Source organism: Cyanistes caeruleus, chromosome 12 (genome assembly GCF_971803275.1).
Source record: "Cyanistes caeruleus chromosome 12, bCyaCae1.hap1.1, whole genome shotgun sequence".
Lineage (NCBI taxonomy): Eukaryota > Metazoa > Chordata > Aves > Passeriformes > Paridae > Cyanistes > Cyanistes caeruleus.
The window spans coordinates 6,077,803-6,105,129 of record NC_141712.1 but is presented as its reverse complement, the minus strand read 5'-3'; the positions used below and the strand labels follow the sequence as shown (position 1 = coordinate 6,105,129).

Sequence of the window (27,327 nt, the reverse complement as noted above, 5' to 3'; positions counted from 1 at the left end):
GCTTGAGCTTGCTAAAACAGGTTCCTTTTCTTCCTGTGAAATGAGTATGACAGAGAAAGATCTATACTCTGCTGGGGCAGCACACAAGTCACTAGAAACAGAGGGATAAAGAAAACATGGATTTGGTATTTTGACAGTTCTTGGCCAAGAGCCTGAGTGAAAAACTGCTTTTTGAAGTATGCCGTGTACTATCCTTTGAAGAACAGAGCTGAAATTCTGTTTTGAAACCTTAATCCCCCTCATTCAGTAGTTTCTCTGACCATTCTGCCAGTCTGCAAGTAACTCAGCTGGACTTCACTCCTAAAAAGTGAATCACAAAGCTGCCCTTGCAGCTGCTGGGATGGACCACAAGGATATGTGGGCTAGAATTTCTCTGGAGTACTCAAGAACAGTTTCCACATTTATGACTAATGTATAGCAACTGAGGAAGCAGGTTTAGCTTCTTGGGTATGGTGTGTGGGCAGGAGAGCCAGAGAACAGTCAAAATATGTTGCTGGGAAGATGTAACCTTGCAGTGCTACTGTGAGGAAATGGAGCCACACAGGAGGCTCCCTGAAGTGAGTACCTGGGCTGTGTATAGGCTTGAAACCAGTGTTAAAATGTCATTTAGAAGTGGGTATTTTATTTTACTGGCGTAATTACAATAATATAATATAGCCCAGGGAGTGAACACAATTATACACTGATGGAAGTAATTTTGTCCTGAAACAAATGATTCCACTTTCGTTATCAGAGTATTCTATATAAATATAAATATTCTCATTGCTTTAGAGCTGCATTCAGAATAGGATGGGATTGTGCTTTTTATTTATTGACACCACTACAGTAGAACTTCTGCATTCAGACAGAATTGTGGTTTCTCTTGAAGTGCTTAGCTCACTTCGAGGCACTCTTGAAGTGCTCTGTCTGATATGAAACATCTTGCAAAAGCCAGAGTTGCTGTGCTGCAGTGGCACCTGGGGTTTTGGCTCCCATCTCCCCACCTCATTCCATTTGCTTTCAGACAACCAGACCATTCAGAGCATAAACATCCTCTGGTAAAAGGCTTTTTTCAGTTTCTCCACAGAGACTCTTCGAGGTAAAAACTCTGTTTCCTTCAGAGACAGTTCTACCTTTATGTGCTCCTGTAGACTGGCTCAGGAGAAGTCTTCATACAGCTGTTTTTTCCTCTCCATTCTCAGCCATCCCTGGGTTTATGGAAAGAACATGCAATGGGGCACAGAGTGTGAGAAGCCAGTGTGAGCTGAGGACTGGATGCTGAGCTCCTGAAATGGGTCTGGCTGCAGATGTACAACAGCACTTGTGAAAAAAAGCTTTAAAAAGATTCAGTGCATCAGTCTGTTGGGAAGTGAATTGCCAGTAGATTGTCTGTGTTTTACTGAGACCTACAGTCCCCTTGTGCTTCAGAGCTAACTGTGCTGTGGGATGTTTGACCAAATGGGAAATGGATGGGCAATATCTGCTCCTGGAATCAGAGCAAACTCTATTCTTCTTGCATAATTTCAGTTCTAGAAAATTCAGCTCAGCTTTGGGAAAATGAAGCCATTTATTTGAGTGAAGTAGGTGAGTAATTATTTGCCCCTTCTACTGAGAATATAAAGAGAAAATGAAAACTGATCAGAGCTGTTGCCAGGCTAAGGAATTGCAAGTGAGGCAATCTGAAGAGCCAGGATGGTCAATAAAAGTAGATAACAGACAGGTTAGTAAAAGGTTTAACAGAAAGTTTAGTAAAAGGGTTATCACCTTCAATACGTCAGTTTTTATGACTGTCTTGAGTAAATGGGACCCACTGGTTGATTTTTATTTGTTTCAATTTCATGTAGTAAATTTTGCAAACTCTCCTAGTCAAGGATTATGTTGTGCTTGGAAAATTACTGTATGCCTGGTTTCTTTGGCCTTGAAAAGTCTTGCAAAGTCTTTCTTAAGGATTTGATCTCAATCCTAGAGGCATGAGGCAGGATCATGGCTGATATCCCAAGACCAAAGTTATTTTGGGGAAATTAGTACAAACAAACTGTGTTTAGAAAAGAGACGGGCTAGCCTTATGGTATGTGAGGTTTTGTGAAACTTACTAATGATATTTTGGGGTTTTGCTATTGGTTCAAGTTTTTTCCTGTCATGCTAATTTGGAGTTTTGAAAGGAAATTTGCTGAGTACAAGTGATCTGCTCTGTCTGATGGAATTAAAGGTGGTTCCAGGTTTATTGCAGAACCAGGCTGCCCACCAGTGACCTGCACTGAGTGTCAGTGGGTTTTGAAATGAGGACATTCGTGTCTTCTTTTAGATGTGTGATTCCTCTCTCCCAAGCACACGCCTCACCTTGGCACTGTGGACTGTTACTGATTGATCAATACATCTGCTTCTCAGTGTGGTATTTTCCAGGTCCAAACAGAGCTGTTATTATCTACAGACCCAGTGCTTTTCAATTCCTATGTTGTAAATATCAGCTTAAAAAAACCCCTGAGATATAATAGTGTGTGCAAACTGAAAAGATGAATCAGGGCAGTATTTTGAGCTTCAAGTGCTTTTTGTATCTCTTATTTTGGGGTCTTTGTGACAAAGCATCTCACAGCTGGGTCTCAGCAAGCAGAGAGGAGGGGAAATGATTTGCAAAATGCAACAGAAAGCTTGTCTTACATCTATCACACATATTTAAAACAAATAGCTTCATCTTGTCTATGTGACCAAATCATCTCCCCCTTATTCCTGTCATTCTCTTGCAATGGCACTGGATATGGATTGTAGGTTGTAAAGCAGAGAAAACACAGCTGATCCAAGCCAGGGAGAGTACAGAATACAGAAGAGATTCACCAAATCGACACAAAGCAAGTTAAGAACAGCCACTGAGCTCTTCTTTTGGTTTCCTGTCCAGTGCACTCTGCACTGACCCGGCTCCTTTCTTATGGTGTCCTGGTATCTCAAAGGAATGACAGAGGTGCCAAATTGTTTTTACTTCAGGCCTTTAGCTGCAAAGATAAGAAGGTGCACAGTGTTTTTCTGCCTGTCATTGCCTGTTGTTTTTTGGATCAGGAGGGACCCCAAAGAACTAGGTGCTTATTTATAGATAAATGTTTTGCTGGTTATGTGAAATGTGCACAGAGACCAAACCACAATCCCTCTCAAGAAAGGGACCTTTTACACATCAGCTGATTCTGGCATCTCTAAAGATAAGGGAGTCTAGGGGAAAATTTAAATCAGTTTCTTTGCCTTCCAGGTGCAAATAGAGGAGTTGAATGGGGTCTTTTAAAATGCTACTCCTGTGGACTTGGCAAAGTTTCCATGTTGGAAATTCTTGGCAGCAGCTCAGCTCCTTCAGCCCTTGGGATGTGTGTGTGAGAATGTATCGCTTTCTCTTTTGTAAACACAAATTACCTGTTGTGCTATTTTTTCTCCTTTAATGTGTGCTGCCTTTTTACCTTCCTGGAAATGACCTGAAGACATCCTGAACTCTTAATTTGTCCCTTTAAATATTTCAGGTTTGATCATCATAGCCACCCTAATACGAGGTTTTCCAGCCTCACATTAACATGACCTCAGCAGGTTCTGCTCATCTTTACGTGTGCCAGACAAACTTGGATTTGGACAAAGCCTTGGTTTAGGCACTGTGAATCTCTCCAGACAGCCTGAGCTGCACATCCACAGGTTCACAGCAGGTTTCCAACAGTGCAGCTCTGCACTGCCAGGAGGGATGGGCAGAGCAGGGATTATATTTTGGGGTGTGTAGATGTTTGTCAGATTTTCCTCACCAGGATGGAAATTCAGACTTGTCAGGAGTGTGCTCATGTCTGCCATTGGTGGCTGCACTTCACCAAGGACTTGGAGGTTCTGCTTAAGGGCTGAGGCTTTCTGCCTTGCCAAACAAAAGTTGAGTCACAGGATCTGCAAGCAGCTGACCCTGCTTCACGGAGTTTCAGGAGTAGCACTGTCCCCATGCACAGGCATAATCAGCTCCTGTGCCAGGCCTCAGGCTTGGGAAACTTGGGATGTGGCCCAAATAAACCACCATTCTTTAAAATGTAAACAGAGTTTTTAACTGCCTAGTCAGGAAGGAAAAATAATACCTAAATATAACTACTTGGGAGATGTCTGCTTGTCTCTACAGGCAAACTCAAGCAGTGGGAATTAGCCCTGGCTTGCTGGAGGCTGGGGAAGAAGGAGGACAATGTCTGCACCAAGCCCTACCTTCCTGCTCTGTGCTTGTCCCTGCCCATGTGCTGGGGTGGAAGTGAAAACCACACAACTGGACAATGCTCACACAAGGATGCTGAGAGTGGAAAAGAAAAACTGGCCTGTATAGGTGTTATTTTCCCTAATGGCCCAGTATGTCCCAGCAGAAATAGCATTGTCTCTGGCAGGGGTGACCTCTGGGAAAGGTCCCGGGTGTAACTTCCCTCCCATCCAGCTCTCCAGCACACACAGATATGCTGTGACTCTTGGATACCTTTTCAAAAGCTGCCCCTCACATTTTACTGAACACAACACAGAAACCACACAGATATGCTGTGACTCCTGGATACCTTTTCAAAAGCTGCCCCTCACATTTTACTGAACACAACACAGAAACCTGTAAGGTCTTTTTAAAGTCTCAGTTGCCTTTTCCTGCAGAAATCTAGTGTGGGCAGAAAGAAGCAAGACAAGTCAGCACAGCATCCTCCTGCCCTGTGAGCTGCTGTCCTTAGGGACCTGGAACCCAGTAGAGGTGGGTGCTGAAGCCAGAAGAGTGAGGCCACCAGTGCAGATGAGCAAAACAGATATTTATGTGTCTTCTGTGCTGTGTTCTGTAGCTTGTTTGCTGATAGCGCTCAAGCTATTCAGCACAAAGCCAGCTTGTTAATGTCTGTATAAAATGCAGTCACTGTACAGTCTTAAGGTGCAGCCAGACCCTGGCTGAGGTCCTGGCAGTATTGAATGAGTAGGATTAGTCCATTCCAGAAATTTCAGGACATTCTAAACCCTGCCCTACATGTTTGGGAGAACCCTGGAAGGTTTAAAAGAAAAGCTGAAGGAATCAGTAAGAAGGTGGCTGCAGTTATACCTGGGAGAGTGCACACATCTGCATTCTAGGGAGATTTCATAAACTGGGATTATGGGTCTGGACATAGCATCCTTCAGAACTGAAGAAATTCATGCTGTAACATTACCTGAAAGTGCCTGTTGGTCATGAAAAGCAAGATACAAATCCCTACTCCTTGCCTTCTTCCTGAAAAATGAGGCTCCTCTGGTAGAGCTGGGGGATGCCAAAGATACGTACACTCTGTGTGTGCTTGGGCTGTGTGTGACCCTCACCTCCCACTCCAGAATCCCTGCCTAGTTCCCAGGTGTTCCCAGTGTCCCCTCCCTGTGCCACAGCCCCTCCAGCCAGGGGCAGGGGCCCTGAGCTGTGACTTTATGCTGTGGGATGGACCAGTTGGGGATGTGCACAAGGCAGGGCCACACTCCCTGATAGACTGAGCAGTTTTCTGGGAAGCTCTTTCAAGAAGATACAACAGGATTTGTACAAAATTAGTTTGTAATCAAGATTTGTATGTAAAGATGGAAAGAGATTTGTGTGGTCTTCTGTACCTAGCTACAAACAATTTACATCCATTTAAAGCTGGAAACCTGACCTGGACCTCAGTGCCAGCACATGATGCCACATATTGTCCACGTATGTCTGTGGCATGACCTCACACATCAGGGATGAAGAGAATTCAGAGATTGCATTCAGCATTGCAGGTTTTAGAAACCGAAATGTTCTTCCTCAGTGGCAACAAGAACAGCAGGAATGAACAGGCTATTTATTCAAACATGTTCAAATGGAAAATATTGCAGCATTTGCTGAGCCATTTAGGTGCTGTGTAAATATAAACTTCTCAAGATATGTTCTTACTGAGTCGTGCACATTCTTACTGCAGTTTATTCCCATTTCCAGCAGATGTCTTCAGTGCCCTAGGAATGATCAGAACAGCTTTGATTTTATATTGCTTATCCAACAAGCTGAAAGAGAAAAGAGCAGGCTCTTCTCTGCCTGTTCAATGGTCAGGGTAGATCCCCTTTGCTGTACAGCCTCATGCCAGTGTTACCCAGTAAAGCATCAGGCTGATTATACATTGTTTAGATGCCTCTACTCTTGGAAGAGCAGCTGCAGACAGACACCCATCAGGTCAATCATGTCTGTACAGCTGGGGTTTCAATGTTGTAGCAATTTACTGAGGAATATGGGAGAGTTTGTCCTGTTTTTGTCAATAGTGTTTCCTAAAATGGGATTATGGGCCCTGCATGGAATAAATATATACCAAAGGGACAAGTTACATCCTCAGCTGATCCATCCCACAGCACAAACCCACAGCTCAGGTCCTCTGATGGCAAGGATTTTCCATTTTAGATCATTTACTTGCACCAGTGGCTCAAAAAACCCCAGTATAAACCAATACTGCATTCTCAAGAAAGATAATGGTGTTTAGCAATGTGTATTTTAACATGGAGAGTTAAGCAAGGATTTAGAAAAGAATCCTGTGGGGTTTTTCCCCACCAAATAAGCTACAACAGGGACATAAATATTACTTGCTGAATTTTTAATGCTGTAGCTATGACAGGATTGATTTAGAGGATTAATCAGCTTGATGCTGTCCCTGTCAAAGCCAGTGGGACGAGACCTGTGAGATTCCAGTTTGAGATGAGCTTGCCAACCTAATGAAAATCAGGAAGAAAGCTTGCAACAATTACCCTTTTATTTTCCTGTTTTGCTGGTTGATTAGTGAACAGAACGCTGTAATGACTTTATCCACCACTGACATGTTGAACAAAACACAGATCAAAGATCTCATATGAATCATATTATGTATGCTCTATTAAGTTAAACCACAACCTCAGGGAATGTGCTGCAAGCAAAAAACGTTTTGAAATTGAGACATTTGATGTGTGGAGGTGAGAACTGGCAAGAGCAAGTGTGGTGCAGGACAGGCAGTGGCATCAGCATGTTTGGCTGAGGGGTTCCAGATCAATCATTCAAGTGAGACCTTGAAGACAGTTCCCTGTGTAAATCTCCTGCCCTGTGCTGAGCCTGGGCACTGCCCTCTCTAGTGCCACCCCGCACAACCCCACCCCTGCTCTGTGGGCTCAGCATCCCTTGGCAATCAGACTGCACGATGGCACTTGCTTTTACAGCCCTCTCTGCAATACCATCTCCCAGCTGATCCTCACATGGAGCAAACTCAGCTCTTCTCACGAGGGGTGGATGAGCCAGAAGGGCTGGATCTGCAGCCTCTGAATCCAGGCATTTGTTGCGTTTGGGGGTCACCCTTTCCCTGGGATGACCTCACCAGAGGCAATTATTCAGATGAGCATGGAAAGAATGATCAGGAAAATAGCAGGACATTCTTTCAATGGCCACATTCAGTGTTGGTTTGTGCTCTGAGTTATCTGATGGGAAAGCAAGGGAAATTTAGATTACTGTCTCTCAAACCCCTATACTTTTATGGAGCTTTCCTGACTGGCCCCTTGCAGAGGGCATTCAGAACATGATTCTGTTCATCTCCATTGCTTTGGAGCAGGTATGATTTGAGACACAGCTTGTGAACCATGCAGGCAAAGCTTTCAGCTCAGCTGCTGTTAATTAGGATTCCTTTGGTAAATGGAGAATTAAATTCCAAAGATCCGTAAGTCCTTTAATCAAATGTGGCACTATTAGGCAGTATTATGGCATTGGACAAATAATTTAAATTTTCCTTTCTACAGCAGAAACAGTTCAGAAATTCAATGCAAAGAGATACATGGCAAGTTACAGGAGACTTGTTTTGGTTTTTTTTTTCAGTGGGAAAATATTTCTAATGTAAAATGCAGACACTAGGAGGAAAAAAAGCAGCAGCTGAGCAAAGAGAAAAATAATCTGCCAAATCAAATTGACTTAGAAAAACACTTATCATCATCATCTCTCTTCTGTGTTAGCAACAGAAGAAATGTTTTCTCCTAGAAGCCTCTGGAAAACATCGCTGATCTAACAGGGCTCCAGGCCACAGAATGCCTGTCACAACAGAAGCCACACCAGTCACTGCCCAGCAAACCTGGCACAGCAGCCTTTACAAGTGTTTGGTTATTAGCTTATCACCTGGATGGCCCAAGGAGAGAAATCCTTATCACAGATAATGCATCCAGCATCTCTGCTATCTCACTGTGTTCTTCCAGGGCAGGAAGATGCTGCATCACGTCCTGCTGCACGGCACAGTGAGCCCCAGCTCTCCATGGAGGAAACACATTTACACAGATTACCCAGCAGGCACGCACAACAGGATTTGTACTGCAACCTGCAGCTTGTCAGGGAGATGATGTTTGGCAGAGACAGCCAATGTCTGGCAGAACGTAGCACATTTCCAGCTCTGGCAGAGGCAAAGGCAGAGGTACTTCCAGCAGGGAGCTGGAGGCTGATGGAGCAGGACTGGCAGAGCACCTGGGCTGGGCAGGAGGGGCAGATTGCAGGAGCTGTGGGCATGAGAGGCCCAGGTGCTTCACCCCTGGGGTTCTAAGAGCAAACCTGCCCATAGAAATGCTCACCTTCTACTCCCCATCCCCTCAGCATTCACAGTAAAACAAGTTTTCCTTCAGTACTTTTCTTTTTGGCTAATTTTAACATCTCAGCCTGGTCACTGTGCAAGGAAAAAAACAACTCTTCCAGACAGATCAAAGCCTTGCTAATCTTTGAAGGAAAAGAAACAAAGAACTGCAGCCCTCCCTTAGTCACAGACCTCATCCCCTTTTCAGTATCTGAGAGCTGATGGTCCTAAACTAACAAGTGTCAGTGGCATCTCTTAATTGAATCCCATTTAATCCCTGGCTGCCCAATTTGAAGGGTGGTATCTGTATCAAGCTTTAAACATCATGAGGCTTCAGAAGCTGAAAGAGTCTTCCTTTGATTTTTTATGCTTCATTTGAGACAGTTTTAAAGCTTTTACCAACTGTGCAGGCTGTTCTTTCCTAAATGAAAGCTGATCTTACGTGATGGCAGGTGTAGGTGTTTTTAAGAGACAGGACAATCACTATGAGGGCTGTCAATGCTTGCTCCTTCCCTTTTCTTCCTCATCTTACCCAAAATGCCTGCAGTTCCCATAACTGAGAAAAGTTTCCATATGTGAAGGGTTAATCTACGTGTGTGAAGTCCACCTGGAGTTTCTCTTCCACTCTCTGTGGTGGATGAAAGTGGATGTAACCCATCCTCTTCAGAAGGTAAAAAAGTAATTTTCCTGAAGTGCAACCAGAGAACAGCCATGATGATTGAGTATTGCAGGGACTGTGGAACCCCTTCAGAGAAAGATTGGGACCTTCTACAAGCCCACACATGCATCAACAGAAAACATGCTTCAAATGCTTCAAATCCTTCTCTCTTGTTGCTTTTGTGCAGATACACAATTCATTTCCCCTGCTACATTCATCCTCTAACTCTTCCTCACCTGCAGTGTTCTCCCAGAGTCTTCCAGCTCCTGCATAGGGCTGATGGGGAGCTGACAGAGCCAGGCCAGGCAAACACAGGAGCAATGCTGGCTAGGGTCAGCCAGCAGGGCAGGGCTGAGCACTCCTGCTCTGACCTGTGCTCTCGCAGGAGAGTGCTGGCATGTTTGCCTGGCTGTCACAAATTCCTGGGAGAAAGGTGCTGTGATGCACAGAGCAGTTAGAGTGTGAGGATTGTCCTGGCACTTTCTGCAGTGGAACAAAGCACTGGCTCACATCAAGGGACCCCAGTGCTGCCAGGGGGAGAAGCTCCTTCACAGTTCTCCCAGAGCTGGGGACTGTGCTGGCAATTGTGCCCAAACTAGGAGAATCTTTCCTGACAAACCCAATCAGCTGCCAGAAAATGAGAGGGGAAGCACAAAATGGAGGATGGGGTGAGAACCAGGGGTACTGAGGATCCAAGGTGGATTTTTGCATTTCATGTAGATGCTGCACAAAGGCAACCTGCCACATCCTGCTCTGTGGTGGAGTGTGTGACAGGGCACTGCAGATGGCCCAGTGGGAAAGGTGGTAGAGGAAGAGCTTTAGTGGTAATCACAGAGAATTTGCAAAAGGCTATGGCTGTTTGCTTTCAGCCTCATCCTGACCCCGTGATTACAGATGCACTGATCATTACTTGCTTATTAAAGCTTAAAAACAGAGGGCAGAAATTTACTCTTCACACTCAGCACTGCTCCTATGAGCTTTGAGATTATAGAGCAGGTTTGGTAACTACTGAAGTGAGATTTTCCAGGGACATCTCAGGCTTTGGAATGTGTCCTGTGTGACTAAAATGAACCAAAGCCAACACTCCCTCTTTGTTTAGATATTAAACTGAAGTTCATTCACTTCTTTCCCTCATGTAGGGAGGCCTTTAAAGCCATGTACTCAAGTACAGGCTGGAGATGTCTGTAGGGCTTGATAACCATCACCAGTTCTTCCAAAGACATGGAGCCCTGGCTTTAAAACCAAGGCCCAGGAGAGTGAGATTCAAAACTTGGTCATGTCCTCCTGCTTTCTACAAGCTAATCGGTGATAACGGCCTTTGGATTCTATTTTAAGGTTATTCCATTAGGGAATTCTGACTTTTGAAAGGACCTGTCTCTCTGAGGATAACTTGTGTGGAAGGATAAGTCCTAGTTTCTCTTTGTATAAAAATACACTTCCCTAAACACTTAGTAGAAGGTGTTTATATAATGTTTTGAATTTCTTAGACTGTGACATTCAAATTTTTATATCTACATTGTTCTGCAAAGCAGCACACAGCACTTTTAATATCCTTGATTTACTCTGTAATAGTCAAATTAATTGTATATCCCACAGTGACCAAAATGGAAAATAAGACCTCACATCTTCCTCTTAAGCAGTTCCAAGTCAGTTCCCTAAAGTGACCGTAATACTAGAATAAAACATAGAGGCCAAGGATAATGCTATGCTCAACATTTTATTTATATTTTTGTGTAAACATAATTTGCTTTGTAGGCACAATATAACAAAAGCTCTAAAGCAACAAATACAATTAAACAGTGTTTCAGTACACTTCAATCAGGCTTAAGTTAAAGAAGCTTTCACAGTTCCTTTAAGGCAAATTGAGAAATAATTTGTTTCACTTGAAGAAACTATCCAATTGTCTCAGAGTTGATTAAACAACACTGTCAGTAGTAAACACAACCCTTCATTTCTGCTACAGTAAGACTTGGTCAGTGACAAGCCTTGGCTTCACCAGTTTGAACAGCACGGCCTGCACCCCTGCCAGTGTGATACTACTGCTTGTGGTCTCCTGAAAGGTACTTCGGGCTTGTGGGCCAAATTCTGCTAGCACACATCCTGCTTCCAGAATGCCTGAAAAACTTCCATTCATTCCAGCAGCAGCCTCTGTATTGATAGAGTAATGCTATATCGATCCCAGTAAAACACAGAGCAGAGTTCAGCTTCCTGATGGTCACACTCAGCTGTGTTGCACTCAGGCACTTCCAGAAGCATTCCTTTGTACTCACTGCAATTACCTGATATTCTGCTGATCAGAAAATGGCCCTAAAATTGGTATGAATTAGGATGAGAAGTACTTTTTGCCTTGCTAACAAAACCAGAAAGAACTAGCCAAAATTATGTGATTGTTGTCCCTGTGGTGTCTATGGCCATGACCAAGATCACCCATATTTGTCTTGCAGGGTAATTTAGAAGCAGAGCCCACCAGACTGTGGTTTAGAACAGAAGAATGGGTTTGCTATTCTGCTTGCCCTACTAATTTAAGGCCTTGAGAATGCCACTTACTGCCAGCTCGAAGGTCACCAGCAATATTGCTCACTTTGGCATCAAATCAAAATTCCTAGTTATGTTAAGGTCTGTTGCAGGACAACATCATTACACTAGCTGCAAAACAAAATTGGGCATGTTTCCTACTGCTGTCAGCTGATGAGTCACGAAAACCTAATGGTCCTTCTTAAAAGTCCAACTGGCAAGCCCAATAAATGGAAAACTCTCACTGAATACATATTTTCTCCTGTGGATAAAGTCCCTGTTTGAACCCGAAATGGCACTGCAAGCATAGGCAAGTCCAGCTGGAAAATGAACTCAACTATAATGAAGTGAAAAATGAAGTTCTGGTTGGATCAACAGCTCAAAAGCTTTTTGGCTTTTTTCTCCACAGTTATTTCTTGCTGTTATTTTTGAATTTGTTCAACCCAAGGGGAACTCCTTCAGAATGAACCATCTGCACAATTACCTGACAGCGACTTCATGAGTACAGTGTGAAGAGATGGACATTAATACTCAGGCAGCAAAACCATACAAACAGAAAAAACTTAATGAGAATCTTCTAAAACCACACATAAAAGTCATCCAGACCCAGAAGTCCTCTCACACTGAGAAAAGCTTGAGAAGCCCCCACTTTTCATGTTTATCAATTTTTAACTTCTATCATAACATGCTACTTGTAGATTTAGTTGAACATTTAGTCATGTCTGGGTAAATACTTCCTTTTGAAAAAAGGAGTTTTAATTTGAGCTGTAGGCAGTATGCAAGGTCTCTGCCAGTCCTTCAGCATTTCTACTGTATGTGATCACAGTAATTTTAAAATAACTGTTTTAACAAGACAGTTGAGGACCTGAGTAGCTGCTGCTTGGATAGGTGAAGGACGTGGAAAAAATACTTTTTAATGTTTAGATATAGTTTCCACTAGTGGGAGGTAGATAAGACTAGCTGGTCTTTGAATACTTGATCCTGTAAATAATTATAAAGGTAACTGTACATATGGAGCAGAGCTTTTGATAGAACAATTCACCTAGATGGAAGTTATCCCTGTACATGATTTGTGGTAGGATTAAGGCCTAAACCTCATTTTTTACAGGGTTAACTTCTGCAGGAGTTCAGCTCCAGCCTGACAGTTGACCACATATTAGCGATTTCAGACCAATAAACTCCGTCACCAATTTTTTTCCCACAACCTGATAAGTGATCCTTACCAATGCAATTTAAAAATGAAATTTAAAACTGGTTCGAATTTGACATGTAAGTCAATGTGTCCTTACCAGAAGATGCTGATCAAAGCCTCTCAATGATTTTGTGCAAAATTTCAGATTCCATGATTCTGGATAAGGTACTTTTGAAAATAAACACAGGATTGCTTGTGAAATGATGAAGTATGACTGAGGAAAAGAAAACGTAATCTTCATTGCAACTTTTATTTGTGGTTCCTTAAAGGAAAACTATTTTAATACTGAAAATCCAGAAATATAAAATTATCCCTTCAGTAACTAGAATCTTTCAGACAGCAAGTGGGGATGTTTTTTTTTTACTGTTTCCAACTTGCAAAAAAAGCCCAAACCTCCCCAATAACTTTATGCAAGATGTTGGAATTTGCATGAGAAAGATGCCCATCTAAAATTACACAGTAAGATAAGAAGGCTTTCAAACAAGAACAGAAAAATCCGTGGGACTCCTACAGGGAAACCGGGCATTACACAGAAATGTCATAATACTGCACTGGATGAGAATGGCACTTGAGTTCAAAACAACAATGATCAACAGCTCATAGCTCAGCTGACTGCAAACAAATACAACACACACTGTACTACAGCATTTGTTCACTGATGCACAGAAGAGATTTCCCAGTCTTGTTCCCTTCTCCCTCACAACTCTTCCTGCCTCCGCCGCCTCTGGCTGCTACTGGATGAAGGGCATGCGCTCCTTGTTCTCGTTGTCCCCTTCGTGGTCCTCCTCCTCCTCTCCAGCCTCGCTCGTCTCCGTGCTGTCGTTGGCCATCTGCACCATGAAAAACCAAGGACATCAGAGCACCTTTCCCACCCTTTGATTCCTCCTTATTTCAGCTTGATTCATTTGATACAGTGACTTTGGAAACCCAAGAAGAAATGAAATATGAAATGAAAATAAACATTCTGTCTGTGCAAAGCCTCTGCTGGCTCCACACCACTTCCAGCTAAACCTGCAAGCTGCTCCCCCATGGCTCACAGCTCTATTTCCTAGCAAAAAGCTGTTTGTATGACAGCTGCACGTGAGGACTCTGCTCCGTGCACTTGTAGTAAACCAATAGTAAGGGTCTTGGACAGGAAACACAGCTGTGTAGGAAGTTTACAGAATGTGGGACCTCTTTCAGGAACAGGCTAATGGATGGCCCCATCTGAGACATGGTGTGAAAACCCGGGGGGCAATTTCCTTTCTTTTATATATTAAAAACCCAATGAAACTTTATAGAGGAGTGGATATGTAGATGCTGGCAGGATACACCCATGACAGAGTGCAGATCCCAGATCATACAGGAGTGGGAAGAAACTGCATTTTCATATTTTACTGAAGATGCCTGCACAGGCAGCAGGCAATTGCACGAATCTGTAGCTCAGAACAGCATTAAAGGAGTACACTGTGTTATTTTTTCACGTGGAAATATTTATGACAAGCTGTGTAAAGGTGCAGGACCCTCCAGCACTTCACCCTGTCAGTGTGACAGGTCTGTGGAGGCACAAGAGTCTGCCTCACTGGATGGGGGTAGTGTCTAACAGCACACATTAGTGTGACTGGATTCTGTCTTACACCCATGTTACCTCTCTTAGGACACAAGAAGATTCTTGTATTAGGTTATAACTACTTCAAAACAAGTAAGCAAGGGACCCATTTACTTTTTAAAGAGAAATGCAATGATGCTCCATCCCTGTTTGATTATTAGCCTCTGCTAATAAAAATCTCAAACACAACCCGATTTTAATGCAGAAAAACATTCCTGTGAAGTTACCCATATTTTTGAGTTAACACCCTTTCATGGAAGTGCATTGTTCCACATGTGAGGTCCCCATAGCCTTCCTTTTCCTTGCAGAGAGTTTGTATGAGATCTGGGAGCAGTTTTAGAGTGAGTAAGAGTTTAACTGTAAGTCCAGGTTCTTTTCTTTTCTTTTGAATGGGAGGTCTCTCAGGTCTGAAAGCAAACTTCATACATCAGTATTGATTTAAAGTCAGGTTTGCATTACCTTCTTTACTGCTCTTTCCTACACCATCAGTGAATGCTCAGGAGTGAACCTGGTTTTCATTTACCACTGCTCTCTGAAAGGTTTCTGGACCATCCTAAGTGTTCCAAATCTAATGGACCAGTATCTTCCTTCCTAAATCACTACTTCCTTCCTTCCTTCTAGAAATATTTACATGTTCATATATGACAAAAACCTGTGAACTACATTCCTACCAAAAGTATACTCTAACTTTAGTATGGGAATAAGAAAGCACTTTTATGTTTGCACACCGAAGCAATATCGATTGGGGGTTTTCCTGTTCAATCCACTTATTAATACAGGAATTGTGAAGTTTGAGAAAAGTCTATATGTTTTCCATCACAAGGGCAAGCAAGACAGTGGCAGTTTTACCCCAGTTCAACTCTTGCTGGCACATTTTTGGAGAAGCAGACAGTCATCCAGTATAGAGAAGTAACTGCTGGCACTTCAGGAAGTGCATTTCACTTGGGTTAAATACAGAAATTATGGTTACTGGTAGTATTTGAGTGTTATGGATTTAGAAGAAATCAGTGTCAAAAAAAACATTACAAGGGACATGTGTCCAGAAGTCAGTGCCAGGCTGTACTAAATGCTTTGCACTACACTCACCAGGGGAGTGGGCGCTTTCTCCACATCCAGAATGAGTTTTCCTATATTTCCTCGGTCATGGATTCTCTGCATGGCCTCCTTCACCTGAAAGAAAGATCACTACTGATAATTTTCAGTCACACTCTAGGAGAATCCTGAGTCCCTCCCTTCCAAAACCAACCAAACATTTAAGGCACGCTATGTGCAAGGTCACTCAAAAAGCTGCTTGAGAAAAGAATGAGAGTTAAACAATTTTTAGTGAATTTGTAAGGCCTGGCTTTTGAATTGTGTTTGGCAATATGGGATGTGAGTCCTGGGGACAGTCACATACATATATATATGTGTGTGTATATATATATATATGTATCATATATAGCATAACTCATCCACAAGGTTAATGCAGAACCAAAGTGATGGATAGCTGAGGTGCAGGGAGAAGCACAGGCTCAGAGAGGTAATCCTCAAAGGTTGTTCATTGCATTTTGTCTTTGCAGAATATTTATCAAGACATCCTACTTTCACTGAAAGTATGAAACATTTTTCTAATTGACCTATGATATTTTTCAATTTCTTATGGGTTACCACAGAGGAAATGCCGTGGCCAGGCTATGGATGGGATTGATGTAATACTGTGGGTCTTGCTGCCTAAGCAAACATTTTTTTCCCTTCTTTTCCTCATTTTTTTTCCCACTTAAAAAAAAAAAAGAAAAGTTAAGTAACTGGTGTCCTACTGATATCACCAAGACCATCTGTTTAACAGCTGGCTGCAATTAGTGCATGTGAGCAAGGCACAAGAACCTCTTCTTACAAGTGCACTGGAGAGAAGCTTATTTTGATGTATGAAGTTTCACAACTCAGGAGAGCTCATTGTTGATAAATTGAATTTGTGTGTGAGTGTATTGCACTGAATATTTAATGTGCAGCATACAGACCACTGTTGAGTCACTGGCACAGGGTACCCAGAGCAGCTGTGGCTGCCCCATCCCTGGCAGTGTCCAAAGGCAGGCTGGATGGGGTTTGGAGCACCCTGGGATAGTGGAATGTGTCCCTGCACATGGCAAGGGGCTGGAATGAGATGAGCTTTAAGGTCTCTTCCAATCTATGGTTCTATAAATCACTAAAAATTGGAAGATGTCAAGAGTTTCCTCACTTTCACAGTGGGAAACTTCAGGAACTGAAAATGTGCCCATAAAGGCTGTTCCATATCCTCATCACACTGCTCTTTGCCAGCATAACAGGGCTGGTGGAGACAAAAATGAGTTTTATGTGAATAGGATTTAGCACCTGTGACATAGTTCTATTGAATATTTTAAGAATAATGGCATATACGTTTGAAAGAAAATGCTGAGTTGGGACCTGATGGGTCCCATGATACATTTAAAAGCTGGAATTGGGGTCCATGTCCCCAGAATATTCCCTGAATGTCTAATACAGAAGGAGGTATGTGATTTTTAAAGATTATACAGCACTCAACTTCCAATTAAATTTAATGGATGCTGGGCACAGCACAAAATGTCTTTCCCATCTGTCGGCCTTACTTGGGAAGCTGACTGCGGTGAACTCAGTAATCCTGGAATTTTACAGAGGTGCTCCCTCAATTATTAAACACCAGACTTAAGAAAAATTCTATTAGAACAAAAGAAAAATTGCATTGCAAATGCAATAGCTTTCTAATTTAGAGCATTATCATAAATTCACCTCAGAAAACACAATCTTAGGAATCCCACTGGATAGCAGGCTGACCTCTAAGTGTAGCCCGCAAAATCACAATACCTTTTATGAAGCTACCTTAGAGCATAAACAACACTCAACTGTCCTGTCAGACTAGTTCTCCACTATGGATAACATTCCTTTAAAATACTCAACCATGATGCTGGAGAAGCAGCAGCTATATAACTTTTTATGTCTGTTACTACCCAAATCAAGATTTAGGAGGTTACAGCACAGCATAAATAGCAGAATTGGAGAAATCAGCAAACACACTTGCCCGTCCACTGAAATTTATAACCAGAACATCATGTGGAAAGCAGGACATGCAACATTTATTTTAATTTGTACCATATCATATTTAGCAAGGCAAATTTGAGAAAATGTGATTTCCCTGTTTTTTTCCCATACACAATATCAAATTTAAGCCCCTGGAGAAAGGTTCAGGAATTGTTTCCAAGACACTTGTAAGTAACTTGCAAATGCAAACAGCAGGCAGAGGCAAGGGAACAATAAAACTTATAACAATAATAGTGGCCATGGAATCCAGATGGAGCTATTAAAATATATAAAAACATTGAAAAGAATTTGAAGAGCTGATACAACATCTGTGCCTTTTAGTGTTATTTGCAACTTACCTTCCCAGTCAGTCCAATCCTCTCCTAGTGCAATGCCATTCAGCACACGATGTCTGAGTTAAGAGACCATGAGCTGTTTTAGAAATGAGTAATTTTATGTTTATGGCTGCTAACAGTCCACTTGTTCAACCAAGACTGCAACTACTTGTTTCCCAAGGTGCCTATTAAAACCATTCCTTCTTCTCCTACAGGGGACAGAGAGTATTAAAAATCTTTTCTGCTGTGCAAGTATGGTTAAGTTGTTCTGCACAGACTATAGAGGAACTTTTAGTTTTTTCTATGCCTTTCACAGAGGGAGGAGCTTCTGTGAGTTGGTGTCCTTTCCTAATGAAGACAGTACATTCCTCTGAACAGACCCAGGCTTAATTGGTTGTACAGGGAGGCATGTAGAAGTTCTGGAATTTACTGGAGGTTCCCCGAAGTGGTTGAAGTTTGAGTCAAAATAAACATCCCTTCCAGAAGAAAGAATCACAAGTTTCCCTCTTCTTACAGCATTCTATCCCTAAATCCCTTTTCACCAATTACTCCATATTGGTTGTTATTTGCATTTGTCAGCTCAAAGCCAAGTAAATGGATTTTATTTTTGTTTATGTGGATGTGTTAATTGAAATTATTCTTATGCAGTATCATCATCAGAGGGCTCTTGGATTGGAAGCAGTGCAAAGGGGTGTTTACTGATACAAAGAGTTTCCACTGGAATAAAGGACAAAACTCTGTTGTCCTGTGTTTGCTTTCAGTATGGCTCAGCCCTGAGAGGGTCTGGTCTGTGTCTGAACTAATGCCAAACTACAGATTTTAGCCTTGAGAGCCCCCAGATTGACACAATTTCTATCAAATTCTGCTATGGAATCTGAACCTTTGCACATGAGTGGACCACTGATCCTGGCAGCAATGATACACTGAATTGATATGGTACCTCTCAAGAAAACTCAGTATTTCAATTTCTCTTTAGTTAATGATTTGCGAAGTTTTTGTTTCATTAAAAGCAAAAGTGAATCCTCTACAGTCATAAACTATTTTCCACTACTGAACATAGCACCTGTGTATGCAGTGGGAACGTGGTATGATTTTAGTGTAGTTATTCTGTCTTTAGTGAACTGATAGCAATTTTCCTTTAAAGTAAAATACAAGCTTGCATAGAAAAAAGAGAATAATAATTATCTCAGTTTCTTCCTTCTACATAGTAAAGTATTAATAATAACAGATAGTGAAGCACTACTATAACAAGAAACCAGCCTTCAGGAATCACAATATATCCACAAATGACTTAGAGAAGTTTAATGAAGTCTGTCATCACTCCTGACTAATTTGCAGTGCACTTCTCTTTGAGAAATGTAGGTTAAAAAAGCTCCAAATTAAGCATGTTATTATGTGTAACCACTCAGACCAGACAAAGGATTTTCCTATTGAAATTAAAAATAGAAGGCACTACACAGTTTTTACTCAAACAGTATCTGCAATGCTAAAACAATGAAAACCAAGGTGTATTCCAAACAGAACAACTAATATAACATGCTGGTATTGTTTCTGGATATTTGCAGCAAGCTTCTAGTTACACTGCTTTTCCACAGCTTCTGTGTCAGGGTGTAAAAACAGCCCATTTAAAATCAACTAAAATTCTTTTTCCCCCTGAAATATATATTGTACACCTGCCTCAATTCTCCTTTTCCCCCCTATGTTCTCCTCAGATTTTTCATGTTTGTTTTTAGTTTGTTTATGCTTTCCCCAGGTGGAATTAATAACTGGGACAGATTTCTTGTCTGGCTTTTCATCTTAAGTCTTTCATTTCAGGTCTCCACCTCTGCTGTCCTGGTTCCTTTTCCTTTGGAAAATTCCTGAATAGAGACACTTTCCTGGGGGCAAGTCTGATCCTCTATGAAGAATAGATGTCTGAAACAAACAATTATGCTCCAACTTTTGTATTGCTATACTCAAGCCTCCACTTACCCATTTTACCACCAAACTAAATTGTTGGCTGCTTGCATTCAAAATCAAGAGCCAACAGTAATCTCAACTGATGTATTCATAAATTCTTGCTGACATTCAGTTGGCTCTGGAACTTCATTTTGCTGTTAGAACATAGCAAGAAAAGTCTACTCCTTTCTAAATACAGGGAAATTTAAATGGAAAATGTATTACTAATTATCTGTTGTACCATTTCACAGTGTGAAAGAGAAATGCAGCCTACCTAAGAAATGGATGCTATTTTCAAGCCTTCAGATATTATTTTAAACATAATGATCCATTTCTGTATTTGGTTCTTACAAGGAACCGGTCTCAGGAGTAAAACAAAAGAGGCTGGGAAGCTGGATCATGAAACCCCTCCCATAGCACACTGGGGGTTTCAGGCCCACATCAGTAATGTGGAGTTTAGGAGGGAAAAACAATGAAGGTGACATGCCATGGAAAAGCTTCCTAATGGAAATGTCACAGCACAGTGTTTTCATCGTCCTACATGAAGCTCAGTAATGTGATTAATTTTATTGATTTGGTTTTTTTAGTGGAGTTCTACATTTACTTCAGGGAAAAAAAAGCCAAACATTGAAAGGTGCTGGTGCAAGAGAAGAGTGGATACTCTTCAGCTGCATGAGGATGGATGCAGTCTGTTGCACAAACTCACATCCACAGGTTACACTTCCATTTATGCAGACAACTCCCTTACCCCCTCACTGTCAGCTAAAGCAGGTCTATTGGATGGTGGCAGAGGACTTTGTCCTTTCTCTTCTTGGGGCCCGCTGATGATAGTGTTTTTCCCTGAGGTATTTGAAAGGATTTCTACTTACAATAAAGAATCCTTCACTCCCCTTTTTGATAAATCAGGCTGTGGTATGAAAGGTTAAAGAATCTTATGACAAGATTACAAACTAAATCCAAACCAGGAGTGATACTAATCCAATTATTTCAGTGTAATCTGTAAAACTCCCCAGTAGTTCTAACACTATCATCATGAGCTGTCAAAAAGGTTATCAGCACCCAAATGAAGGAAACATCCCTCAGCAACAGGTGGGCACAGTGAAGCAGAGCATCACTTTAGGTTATGATCTACAACTGCAGTTTTCCCTCTCATTAGTTCCACACCTTTTGGTTCAAGATCACTGTTTATTTTTATACATCATCTCCAAGAATCACCTTTCATCCTCTGCTTACACACTGAAATGTCCAGGCCTTTCAAGCGTGTCATGACTGCTCCCCTCTAGCCATGAAATAATCCCTTCATAAATTTTAAGCTGTGCTGCGCACATCACCCCAAAGCCCTACTTTTCCAGCTACTCCCCCCTCTTTAATCCTTCAGCTGATTCTTCAGACCAAAAGCAAAGACAAAAGGAGCAATATTTACTCCCTGCATCTGGCCACCAACCTAAGTCACTTCTGCCCAGTATTATTTTTAAACATCCATGTGACTTTTTTTGTGTGGTTTTCTTCCACATTAGAGAGTGTCCAGCACAGACATCTCCAGTGATTCTTTACAGCAGTTCCCCAGATGTCACTGCATGCCCCAAACCCACTTACACCATTCTCCTGCACTTACTGGCTCATCCATTCACATCCTGGCTCAGGCAGCTTCTGAAGCCTGGACTGTGTCTCCTTGAGGGGTGTATGACATGTCTGCAGAATCCCCATCTGCTCCTACTGCTGCCTGCTCATCACAGCTGCAGCACCCAGAAATAGCAACAGCACCTTTTAACCATCCGACGTCATCCAGACCATTCATAATTAAGTAAAAGAGGTGGAACAAAGCAGTTCACCACAGCAAAATTGCTTTGTCTTAAGGCTGGCTGGCTTCTCCAAAGAATATGGGGAGGAAGGAGGGAGCACCCTTTAGCCTGCTTAACCATCAGAAACAGAACCGTATCTCTTATCAAAAGGTTTGTTTGGTCTCTGATATGGTATTGTGCTAAACAGATCCAAAATCCACTTCACAGTCCCGTTGTGAGGTTCTTCAGAGGTCAGAATGGAAAGCACAGCATGACAGCTACTTCTGGAGAAGAATTTTGAATATCCTGTATATCCAGACAGATTTCAGTCTGCTCTGCTGGTGTAATTTCCCTGACATCACCAGGTGGCACATGAATGAGGGAGAGCAGGTACTGGGAGGAGAAAAAAGTCTCAGCTGATAATGGAATACCAGTGTTCCATAGCCTTCAATCACTCAAACATATGTTCTGTAAATGAATATTATCGTTCAAGCATGGGATTTACACAGATCAGCACTCTTTGACCACTCCTCCCAATCTGAGCATAAACTTTCCCTCAGGAGAACTCTGTGTTTTCCTTATGACAGCCCAGAGACCCTGCCCTGGTCCTCTCTGTGCAGCTAAACAAAGGAAAAATTTAGCTCATGTTTGACTGCAGGCTCTGTCTGCCAGGGCAGAGCTGTCTGCACGAGCATTGCTCACCAACAATTAATTCTTCTCTGAGATGCCTGCAACTGCATCATGCCTGCAAAATCACATGGACAGGGTCTCCATGGTGACAGTGCCATGCGCTGTGCAAACATCAGCTGGCTAGTCAAGGTTACTTTGGCAACCCAAGTGTCACAGGTAATGATCCAAATCTCCTTCACATTTATGAAAAAATAATCTGAATTAAAAACATGCCCATTTTTCATTCTAGGGCTGACTGTTTTGTTACGGCGCATAACTGGCACTATTCCCATGAGCCCAGAGCTACCTCCATGAGAATTACATACAATAATATCAAGAATAATTATTTAAGCATTATTTCTAGACAGTAATGAAGAAAAAAGATGCATACTGCAGTAGATTCTAGCTGAGATCCCACATAATCAAAGCTTTAATACTATAGCTTTCATTAGTGCTATAGAGCAAGATAATTTTTATCAGGCTCACCACTGTGTTCTATTACAAAGCTATGCTGTCTTTAAAATAGATTGTGAACTGCATTCTAACTGCAGATGCTCTTCTCAGACCAGGAGAAGAGTTTTATTTCATGTTTTTGGTATATACAGCTTTTAAAACTAACACCGCACTCGCTACAAAGAAAAACCACATAGTCTGTCTTCTGGATTATGTCTGTTGAGATGTAGTGTGTGGAAGAAAGGGAAGAAACTCAAGGAACCAAGGATAGCAGTTCCTGAACTTGCTGGAAGCTCTGAGAGCATCTGTGGTGTCCTACTCCCTGCAGACCCTGCCAGGGTGTCAGGACACAGGTGAATCTCCTCTGCAGGATTCACTGGGCTCAGTGAAGGGCCAGGACACACACGTGGCCAGCAGCCACTGGCTCCTCTGCTAAGGACTGTCCTTCTGCTCCCAAAAGAAACATCTGTCAACATCCAGTCCTGTTGTTCTGCTGGTGTATTTTCTCCTTGATAATCTTGAAATGTCTCTCTTGTGTTTATACAATGTGATGTTGGGGGGTAATATTTCAGTGGGAAACATGCTGGTTTTTTCCAAAGCTTTTTTGTTTTTATTTTTTTAAGTGAGTTTGCCGTACTTACTTTTATTAGGCCACCTTCTATACAAGCTTTTGTAGAAAACCTGTTTTTTGCATGATTAGTGACAATTATCCTACCAGACAACAGTTATTTGGACAAAACCATCCTTTGCTGTAAGGGATTATTTCCCTTGAGAGCAATGGAATAACCTGTATTCAGCACAGCACACTTCCCTGGGAATGATCTGCATTCGTGATAGGAATATTTCACCTGCACTTATGCGTAGCAGAATAGCCAGCAGAAAACTGCTTTTAGTGTTAAATTGCCTTATCTGCTGTGACAAAATCCTTCAATTACCTGTTTGTGTGGGAGCTGGGTATGTGAGAGGCTGGCAAACCCACATCTGCAACCGGCCTGGATTCTCCTGTCTCACCTACTCCATTAATTCTGAAGAGACCTCCCAGACTCTCTGTTCTGGAGGCTGAGGGTATTCAGCAGCTTGCATATGACAGATGGAAAAGCAGCATAATATTTACAGGATTTTGAATAGGCTCTATTCCTGCCTGTGGTGAATGCAGCCAGCTCTTAAGATGCAGAAATTGAGCACTGAGCATATGTAAGAAGACACATCAAACTCGGGGTATGTGGGGCCCAATTTTCATAAACGCCTACGTGGGCATGGAGAAAACATGGGTACAATCAAAATGTAAAAATTTAGTATCACTAGCAATGATTTTGAGCTGATTAGAGTATTTTTCCTACAGGAAAAACCTGGATCATGAAATCTGTTTCCATGTCATGTCACATCATGTTGTGTCCTGTCCTGCTAGAAGCCATCTGAAAGCAGAAATTATTTTATCCAACACCACTGTTTATGCCCTGTCACAGTGAACTTTTGCACAAATGGTTTTGCCTGCACATGTGCAAACAGAAAATACTTCTTATATATCCCTTTCATCCCTGCACTGCTATTTGCAGTTGCAAACAGCAGCAATGGCCTCTGCTCCCTTCAGCAAGGAGAGACCTTTTCTCTGGAGTACCTTTTAGCCTCTCTGTATGTTGCCATGGCAGCAAGACTAAAACCAGACCCAAGAAGAGAAAAATGTCAAAGGAATAAAAACTGATGCTACAGGCAAACTGAGAATCCTCCCTTGGCTGCTGAAGATACCTATTAAGTGATACATCTTCTGGATGGAGAGCTACAGCTGCAGAACTGTGCTGCTTTCTCTCCTTCCTTATTCCTACAAGCTCCTGCTGACGTCAATGAGTGTTTGTTTTGTCTCAGTAAAATTCAAAGAAAAAGAGATTTAAAGCCTTGTAATTACAGAATAACTGAGCCAAATCTTGCCAGCCTTTGCTTACAGAGTCAACAGGGATAAAGCAGAAAAAAAGGCAAAATCAACAGCAAATTAAATATTTAGAAATACTAAAGAGCAGTGCCTAGATCATCAGTTTGGTGGGAGCTTTTCTACATGACAAAAGAGGAGAAGAGCCTGAAATTTGATCCATCAACACAGGGAATTCCAGCAGGTTGGGACAGCTCAGGGACATTCAGTGCTGACAGCTAAAGACAAACTTTTGGTTGCAGCAAAGTGCTATAGAATGGACATTTCTGTGAGACTGCACTATCTCAGAACCTGCATAGAGCAGAATGGACTCTCATTTTGATTTAAACTGGCACATCTTTTCTCAGTATCACTTATTATTAAGATAAGCTTGAAGAAAGTGATTTTTTTCCTGCATTACTATAGAAAATGATAACCTTATTCCTTTCAGAGTCAAGGGCTGTTTCTGTGGGGCAGAAATTGGTGATGAAATCCCTGGAACCCATTTGAGCAGAGAAGACAAATCCTGTGAATCAGAATGAAGCTTAAGGGTATTTCTTTCAGAGCAGCAACAAAGCCAGAACTCCTACTCTATTCCTCTGAGCCACTGGCTCCCAGGGACTGTCTGAACCTTTGAAATTAATGGTAGAAATTACAAAAACATGGTCCCAATGCTATGAAAATGGTTTTGAGCACATCAAAGCCACAAGCAGAATAGCTCAGAACTGGTTCTCTTCATGGTACCTTTCTGAGCATGAATGCATCTTGTAGTAAATTGCAGGCAGGTGTGTACACAGGGATGCTCCAGACACCCCTGAAGATGGGGGACCCAGAGCTGCTGGTCTGCAGCAGCAGCTCTCATGGGGAGGAAAATTCCTTTAGCTGCAAATGAATTTTGGCAGCCACAGGGAAAAGAGACCCTCTGTACTCTCTCTTAGGGTACAGCAGTCTGCTGCCTAAACTGAATTACTATATGATGCTCAGTTTGCTGTATTCCTGTATTCCATCACAATCTGTTATAACAAATTATGGCAGGAAATAAACTTTATTACATTCATCACTATGCAGTTAAGAAAAAAAAAACAAAAAAAAAAGACATACTGTTATTGACTATCAAAAGCTCCATGCTATCAGTTTTTAAACTCTTCCCTCAGCAGTGTTGCCCTGTGATCTCTTCAAAAATCATCTGGAGAAAAACCACGCCAACCCACAAGATGATCTTATTTGTTCTCTTGACCTCAGCTCCAGTAGTTATGAGTGTCATTAAACCCTCCTGCTCCTCCACCCTCAGAACATGCACACCTAATCCCAAGATCTCTGCTTTTTGTGGTGCTGTTGCTGGCTTTTGAATGACAGTGCCTGCTCTGTGGAAGGGCAGCTAATCTCTGAACAGCCTTGCAGCAGCAATCCTGTGAGGTTACTTCCCTGTGGGAATCCATCAGACCCCTCTCCACACAAGTGAAACATCATCCAGCCTTTCTGGAGCTCCACAGCAATATTGCTGTGTGCCAGCACAGGTCAGGGGGCCCTTCTAACCACAGCTTTAGTGCTCAGGCTACTACAACTTTCAGTGTTCGGGGGTCAAATAATGTAAGAAATGCCACAGAACTCAGAGTGCCTATTCCATGTGCTACTTCTTTTATTCTGTCTCTCAAACCAGCAGTCCTTGTCCTCTCAGAAGCTGCACAGTGGTGAGGATGAAACCCGGAGGTTCTGAACTCCTGTGGTGCAGATCTACACATGCCCTTAGGGCTTGTGTCTGTAAGCACAAGATAATTTGTACAATAAATTCCTTGCTACTATGGTGTAAAAAAAGGTACTTCTTTTTAGTTTTATGTTTAGACCAAAAGCCCTTCCAAGCCCCTTCTAGGTACAACAAAACCAAAACTCCACAGGTGATTACCTTCTTGCTGCCTCCCAAGCTTTCATCAGCATCTCTTTACTCAAATTTCTGTCTATTCACAACAAAGGAGTTTATTTTATATAGAGGAGCGTGGGTACCCTATGGAGGAGTTGTGGGTACCTCACTAGAGAAGATTTGCTTTCTTTTAGGAAGATGCAAAACTACAGAAAACTTTCCACAAGGAATGTCCTTTTATATCTCCTATTATTTTACCAGCACTCCATGCTGATGGTTTGTGTAAGTTCCAGCTGATTTGTGTCAGGCTTGTTCCAGTTCTTTGATTCACCAGAACCAGTAACTGGATCTTCACAAAAACCTAATTTCTATAGTCTATCAGAGGTTTTTCAGTCTCTTACCAGCACCAACCATTTTTTTTTGGCATTTCTCACCAACACTTTTGAAGCCACACTTCAAGCACCACAACCTGCATGAGAGTAGTTTCCCTTTTTTTCCCTTAAACTTCCCTTACTTTCTTCTATGTGACCCATGAAAACCTGTCCTTGTCTTGCACCATTCCCAAATGGCAGGTGAAGTTTTTTGGAAGTCAGACACAAAACCTGTGACTAACATGGCTTCTGCCCCTGTAACCTTTCATCTTACTTTCTAAATGATTCAAATGAGTCAAGTATTTTTCTCCCAAAGACTTTCTATTACATATTCCTCAGACTTGTCATTAAGATCTATTTTAAACTACTTATTTCACAATATGGGATATTAAAATAATTTATAAAAGACTTAGAAAATACTGTATTACTGATCTACTTATTCCAAAAAATCCTAAGTCTTCCTTTATTACTACTAAGGAGCAGAAATT

General features: G+C 42.0%; 2 protein-coding genes across 4 annotated transcripts in view; one reads left to right on the top strand and one right to left on the bottom strand.

Moving 5' to 3' along the window:
• TDRD12 (tudor domain containing 12) overlaps positions 1-27,327 on the top strand; it is a 70,628-nt gene that overhangs the window by 39,116 nt on the left and 4,185 nt on the right. The gene's annotated exons all lie outside the window — the stretch shown is intronic.
• Positions 10,885-27,327, bottom strand: part of VAT1L (vesicle amine transport 1 like) — a 55,601-nt gene continuing 39,158 nt past the window's right edge. The window contains exons 8-9 of the mRNA XM_086848138.1: positions 15,567-15,650; positions 10,885-13,722 (exon numbers count right to left, since the gene is read on the bottom strand). Coding sequence (XP_086704264.1) covers positions 13,624-13,722; positions 15,567-15,650 — 183 coding nt within the window. The 3' untranslated portion in view covers positions 10,885-13,623. The remainder of the gene's footprint in view (positions 13,723-15,566; positions 15,651-27,327) is intronic.